This window comes from Pistacia vera, unplaced genomic scaffold, assembly GCF_008641045.1.
Source record: "Pistacia vera cultivar Batoury unplaced genomic scaffold, PisVer_v2 Contig117, whole genome shotgun sequence".
NCBI classification, from domain to species: Eukaryota; Viridiplantae; Streptophyta; class Magnoliopsida; order Sapindales; family Anacardiaceae; genus Pistacia; species Pistacia vera.
In genome coordinates this window covers 1,014,148-1,020,623 of record NW_022195215.1, presented here as the reverse complement: position 1 = coordinate 1,020,623, position 6,476 = coordinate 1,014,148, and the positions used below count along the sequence as shown (strand labels likewise).

General features: G+C 36.2%; 1 protein-coding gene across 3 annotated transcripts; it reads left to right on the top strand.

Annotated features, from left to right (window-relative positions):
- Positions 1–262: 262 nt before the first annotated feature.
- LOC116107063 (protein STRUBBELIG-RECEPTOR FAMILY 3-like) lies at positions 263–6,476 on the top strand. Of its 3 annotated transcripts, none has more exons than XM_031393366.1 (17): positions 263–441; positions 824–953; positions 1,037–1,108; positions 1,641–1,706; positions 1,805–1,876; positions 1,974–2,045; positions 2,129–2,200; positions 2,289–2,354; positions 2,502–2,567; positions 3,185–3,552; positions 3,667–3,770; positions 3,862–4,092; positions 4,351–4,622; positions 4,861–4,996; positions 5,279–5,409; positions 5,560–5,716; positions 6,031–6,476. In XM_031393366.1, exons 1-17 carry the CDS (start codon positions 342–344, stop codon positions 6,091–6,093), a joined length of 2,178 nt encoding a protein of 725 aa, XP_031249226.1. In that variant the 5' UTR covers positions 263–341; the 3' UTR covers positions 6,094–6,476. The 3 variants fall into 3 exon arrangements, with proteins under 3 accessions (XP_031249226.1, XP_031249216.1, XP_031249230.1); XM_031393356.1 differs by having other exon boundaries at positions 3,185–3,573; XM_031393370.1 differs by lacking the exon at positions 263–441 and adding an exon at positions 544–561 and having other exon boundaries at positions 3,185–3,573; positions 6,031–6,475.

The following is a 6,476-nucleotide window of genomic DNA, read 5'->3' as shown; positions in this document are numbered from 1 at the left end:
TCTTGACCAACTTTTAAAGTGCCGTTGGCTTTAGCCGCTTTTTAAACACACTCGCTCACTCGGTCGACAGTCGACACGGAGCCCAATCAAGCTCACTCCAACAGACAAACTCTGATGCTACAAATTCTAAACCCAGATTTCAAAAGCTCTTAAACATTTTTGTTTTACTATTTATTCTATTCTGTTTCCCTCCTCTTTCATAATCCTTTCATTTCATATCCCTCACTTTTCTCTTCATGCCTTGAAAACCAAACATCTTTCAACTTGTTGTCCTGTTCTCTGCTTCCGGGAAAACACGCCGGAAAAGAGAAGTGGGTTCTCTGAAGTTGAGTTCAGCCGTAATGGGTTGTGTGAATTATGGTGTTTGTGTTGGCTTCGTGGTGGTGGTGTTCACTGCTTTAACGGCGCCGTTTTGTGCTGGGTTGACTGACCCTCGTGATGGTAATTTGTTTTCTTTTTCTTCACAATTTATTTTCTGGACTCCTTCTTATTACCTAACAAACAAACGTAGAATTAGAGATGGTTGTTCTGTTTTTATTATTTATTTATTCAAATATTGAAGTAAGCTTCTCTTGTAAATGTGATTTGATGTTTATGCGTATTTTTCTAAATTCGTGATGTATATATTGCTGAATTTTCATTTTAATTGTCTTTTGGTTGATGAATCATTAAAAGGGTTGTTTTTTTTTTTCCGTTTTATGTAGCAAAAAATATACCATTTTTCAAGTTCGGTTGTGAATTATTGAATTTCATTTTAATTAATTCCGGGAGATGAACGTGGTTTTATTTTTATTATTAATTTTGTGCTCGTTTTGGTTCACAGTTGCGGCAATAAATAGCTTATATGTTGCACTTGACTTCCCACCTCTTGATAAATGGCTTCCTCTTGGAGGAGACCCATGTGGAGATTCATGGCAAGGTGTCTTATGTGTTTTCTCAAATGTGACAGAAATGTATGTTGATCTTTTTTTATATTTTGTTTATTGTTTGTATGTTTTTCGATAAGATTTTATGAGCTTTTTTGTTGGATGTACAGAAGACTCAATGGAATGAATTTGGGAGGAACTTTGGTGGATAGCTTGGGGGACTTCAAATCAATAATAGTTTTGTAAGTAGCAGTTTATTAGGTGTATTATGTAGATGTTAAGTGCATGTCAGAATCAAATTGACAAGATTTATTTTATTTAGAGTCGGTATGTTCTCAACCATTTAGGTAGTGTGTAGAAGCTGGTAATTCAGTTTTCTTCCTTTCTTTAAACGTTGATAGTATCTTCCAAGGAAAAAGTTTTACCGAAAGGAAGCTCAGGGGCCGGATTGATCAATATCACCCATGCTGGTAATAAATTTTGTAATTCTTGAACAACTGAAGATTTTTCTACTGATTGAATGACGCTAATGTTCGCATGTAGCATGCTGGAGCTGACTGCAAAGAAAGCACTTAGTTTCAGTTGCACAATATCATTTAGTACTTTTCTGTGAAGTTCTAAATTTGTCTAGATGTGTCTCATTTGGCTGCCTAAGATGAAGTATCAAGTTTCAGTAGCACAAAATGTTGTGTTAGCTATGCATACATCAGGATGATTTTAATTTTTTTTCTGTGTAGAAGACTTATGGTGCTTTTGTTCTATTTTGAAAAGCAGAGATTTGAGCAATAATCATATTGGAGGGAGTATTCCAAACAACTTGCCCCTCACCATAAGGAACTTGTATGTTTGAACCTCACTCATTCTTGCATTTCTTTACTAATATTCTTACATGCGTATTCTTGAACAAATCAGGTGTTTTTGTTTTTTCTGTTCCTTAGTTCTCTTTCAGGTAATCAGTTCACTGGAAGCATCCCAGAATCATTGGCCCTGTTATCTCAGTTGTTGGATTTGTAAGTACAAACTAAACTTGCTAGTCTTGGTGTCATATTGTCGTGTTGTTTTCATGTGGTCATAACATCTTTCTCAATTTACCTTTATTCTCGTCAGGTCGTTGGGGAATAACCATATGACCGGAGGCATACCTGATGCCTTTCAACAGCTTACGGGTTTGATAAATTTGTAGGAAATTTATTTTAAATTGCACTTTTTATCTTTTGATTTGTTGTTCCAGGTTTTGGTTGTGCTAATAAACTATGTTGCAGGGATCTGTCAGCTAACAATTTGAGTGGTCAACTGCCTCCCTCAACGGTGGATTTGTCATCTCTCAACACATTGTCAGTACTGATTGTAATAAAATAAAACGATGTAATGTTGTCAATTTAATTTCTTAACAGATTACATATGTACCTTCACTATTTGCAGGCACCTGCAGAACAACACACTTTCTGGGCTCCTTGATGTTCTACAGGACCTTCACCTAACTGATTTGTATGTTGTACCCACCTTACCTCCTCTTTGATTTTGTATTTTTTTCTTGTTTTTTCAATTTCATTATTAAAAATTTAGCTTTATTTCTGAAGCTGATAGGAATTATTCAGTCTTCTGCAACTCACAAATTATTTTTTTTCCCCTTAGGAATATTGAGAATAATTTGTTCTCAGGGCCTATCCCCACGAAGTTACTTGCAATTCCAAATTTCAGGTAAACCATTTAAACATATCATGTGCTTTATTTTTTGTTGTCATTCTAAAAGGCCTTTTTATATGTATAGCTACAAAGCATGATTTTTGTGTAACATGGATTTCTCTGTCTCATTCTTTAAATTCTCAAATCCTGTGACATTGATGCTTCCCTTGTTGGCCATACTTGTAGAATTGTTGATATTATTCAATGTTTCTTTAAAGAAGATTATAGTAGCCTTAACGATGATTTTATACCATGATGGTGCCTTGTAAAGTTGCCACGGATGTTTTTTTTCTATTTAGATAATAGGAGTAGGACATGAGCTAACCCCTATCATTGGTATTTAAAGAAACATTACCATGGTTAATTTGTAATAAGAGCATCCAATGTTTGCATCAAAAAAGTATGGGGAAAAAAGAGAACATGTAATGCTCCCATTTCTCAAATCTAGAAAACATAATAATATGCTCGGAGATTTTGATCCCTTGTACTAATATGATGAGAAATGTTTGTGGCATCTGTATGTTGTTATTGGTCAGTTCTTCTGCCAGATGGTCTATATTTTTTGATCCTTTAGGTATATCTGGTATTTTTTTTCTTGGTTCTATTGATCATATGGTGCATATGCTATACAGAAAAGGTGGAAATCCCTTTAATACAACTATTATTCCATCACCCTCGACTGCACTATCTCCATCTATAGCTTGGGCACCATCTCCTGGTTATGCACCTGGGAATCTGGCAGATGTACCTTCTATTTCTATAGCACCGAAGTTCAGAAGTTCAAGAAAATTTTGGACAACAAAGGGAGTCATTGGGATTTCCATTACAGGGGCTGCAATACTTTTTGTGTTAGGAGCTTGTCTCTTTGTCTGCAGATACTGCAGAGATAGGAAAGTGAAGAAAGATTCTGAGAGGAATGATGTGGGTGCATATAAAGCCCCTGGGGAGAACCCTAACAACAGTAAATCTTCATTACAGCCAAGTCTTCCAGTGGAGAAAGGTAGCTATACTGTGGAGAAAGGTAGCTATACTATTGTTGGTCTCAAGCCCCTGTTCTTTTTTCCTTTTTTCTTATTCCTTTTTCCTTTTTTCTTCCCTTTTTTCCTTGGAGAAGTCTCAATTCAACCAGTCTCTAAAGAGCCAATCATGAAACCTCAAGATGGATATGGAGTGGACAATAGAAGAACAGGAATAAATCCAAAGCCACAGGATGAACAGGTCATAGATATGATGAGATTTGCTGCAAGTTTAAGCCATCATCACATGATATTATCATCATCTCATTTGATGTAAATTTTCTGTGTTGCAGCTGCCACCACCTCCTTTTCCATTACCTCTTGTTGAGAAGGTTACTGTAAAACCACTTGCACCTGCAGAAGTAACAAGAAGTGATCATCCTTCTACAAGCCTGAACTCTGGTTCAACTATTCCTTTCACCATTGCAACACTTCAGCAGTGTACAAATAGTTTCTCTGAAGAAAATTTTATAGGAGAAGGCATGCTTGGCAGTGTATATATAGCTGAGCTTCCAGATGGGAAGGTAGAGGTTCATTTGATCCACTTTGTCATTATTTCTAGGAATATCAATTTTTAACAGTTTACTTGATTTGGTTCTCATGCTTGGTTGTGCCCTTGCCTTAGACCTGTTCTGTCTCTAACTCTGTGTTTAAGTACATTTCTGTTTGTTATCATTCTTTCTAAGTTATTTAAAGAACACGGTTCACATTATTCTTCCAAGCTTTCCTGCATATTATTTCAGCTCCTGGCATCTGATCTCTACTTCTTGGTTCTTTTATAGCTAGTTGCAGTCAAGAAAGTAGGAATTACAGCTTCTCGTCAGCAGAGTGATGATGAATTTCTTGGTTTAGTGTCTAGGATCTCTAAACTTCAACATCCTAATATTGTGAATCTTGTTGGTTACTGTAACGAGCATAGACAACATCTGCTTGTGTACGAGTATTGTGGAAATGGAACACTTCATGATTTACTGCATGTGGATGAAGAGAACCATAAAAAACTTTCATGGAATATGCGCATCCGGATGGCACTGGGAGCTGCTAGAGCCCTACAGTAAGTAGCAAAACCAAATTGGCGTATATAAGAATTCCTTGGCTTAGATATAAATGGAGAATCCCTTGATTAAGATATTGCAAATGGAATTGCTTGTGTTTGTTTTATCAATCATTAGAGACCTTGAAGATCCCAAAGAACAACCAATATCTCCTGTTTTAGCATGTTCTTACAAATGTCCTTTGCCTCATCTTTTCTTACTGATAAATTGACTTATCTATTCTCTATTGTAATTAAGGTATCTACATGAAGGATGTCAGCCACCCATTGTGCATCGGAATTTCAAGTCTGCCAATATTCTCCTTGATGAGAAGCTTGCCGTGCATGTATCAGACTGTGGTTTAGATTTGCTATTATCTGGCTCCACAACTGAGGTAATTTATTTCTAATGATTTAAAATTTTCATTGGAAATGAGCCCATCGCTCAAACTGTGCTCTCTAGCTGTTTTGATTAAACATTAATGGAGTGCAACTCAACCTCTGGAAACCTTTTTTTTGGGCCAAGTGATTATTCTGGATTTAGTGCAAACTGATGAATTTTAGAACAAACTCATTAGATGACTTATATGACAGATTATTTCTCTAGTATGAACTAGAAAGTTCAATGGTTCTGTTCATGGAATACTTGTGGCTGACATTGGTGCACATAATGTCAGTTTTCAGGACGCTATGCTAATGGTTATGGTGCTCCTGAATTGGAGTCTGGAAGTTATACATGTCAGAGTGATGTTTATAGCCTTGGAGTTGTAATGTTAGAACTTCTCACAGGGCGGAAATCCTATGACAGGTTAGCAATCCCATTAAGAGTAATGCTTTTTAAGTGCATGTGCAATCCATTTCAGAGCTTTGTATGACAATTTCATCTGAATCAATCTATTGCTTATTTACATTTTGGGTTCAGCAAAGATATTTTTTTCTCATTATAAAACATGTTTAGGTCACGGCCCCGAGGGGAGCATTCTTTGGTTAGATGGGCAATTCCTCAGCTTCATGATATTGATGCACTATCAAAAATGGTTGACCCTTCTCTAAATGGAGCATATCCAGTCAAGTCATTATCTCGTTTTGCCGATATAATATCCCGATGTGTACAGGTGATATTTTTAACCCCTCTTCAATCTTTCAATTGTATTTTGGCATCTCATTTATAATTTCTGTTTCTGAAACATAAATTTTGGGGCATTTTTTTTTTAGCAACATTTGCTGCCCCTTTGAATCATTGAGGGCATCCTTATGGGGGTAAACAAAAATTGCATCTGAGACAAAAAGCTTAGGTTGTCTCTTGGTGCGAAAAATCAAATTGCAATTGCATATTTCTTAAAAAAGATGTGAATCAGAAACCTTGTTTGTCCCAACAATTTTGTGTTTATATAGAGATATAACTCATCTTGTTCCAATCCTTTTGTAGTGGGAGCCAGGATTCAGACCACCGATGTCTGAAATTGTCCAGGACCTCTTACAAATGATTTAGAATGGAACCCCAAGCAAGTTTTCGTTTGAGAAGTGTAACATAATTAGGAAATGAGACAGAAGATGTTAGTTTGGTTCTTGATTGGTAACTCCCTGGAGAGGAAATTTTTTTTTAATGCAGCTGCTCACCTGAAGTGGCTTTCAACCATATCGTCTACGAATCAAAGGTAACTTAGCCAAATATTTTCGTAGGCATCACTTGATTTGGCTATTCTTCTCTGTGGGAAGTGATAACACAATTATTTAATTTATTTTTCCTGTGAATATCTCTAGCCAATGCAACCATTTATTGTTTAAATGATGATGCTACAAATTGGTGTACAATTTCAATACAACTATGTGACTTGGTTATGGCACAGATCTGATCTCTTCGATTGGAATCTA

What these genes read in the sequence shown, in the direction of transcription:
- LOC116107063 (XM_031393356.1), top strand. Translation starts at nt 342, where the DNA reads ATGGGTTGTGTGAATTATGGTGTTTGTGTTGGCTTCGTGGTGGTGGTG. An exon ending in GTTGACTGACCCTCGTGATG is followed by an intron (nt 442 to 823) that starts GTAATTTGTTTT and finishes TTTGGTTCACAG; the next exon opens with TTGCGGCAATAAATAGCTTA. An exon ending in TTATCTCAGTTGTTGGATTT is followed by an intron (nt 1,877 to 1,973) that starts GTAAGTACAAAC and finishes TATTCTCGTCAG; the next exon opens with GTCGTTGGGGAATAACCATA.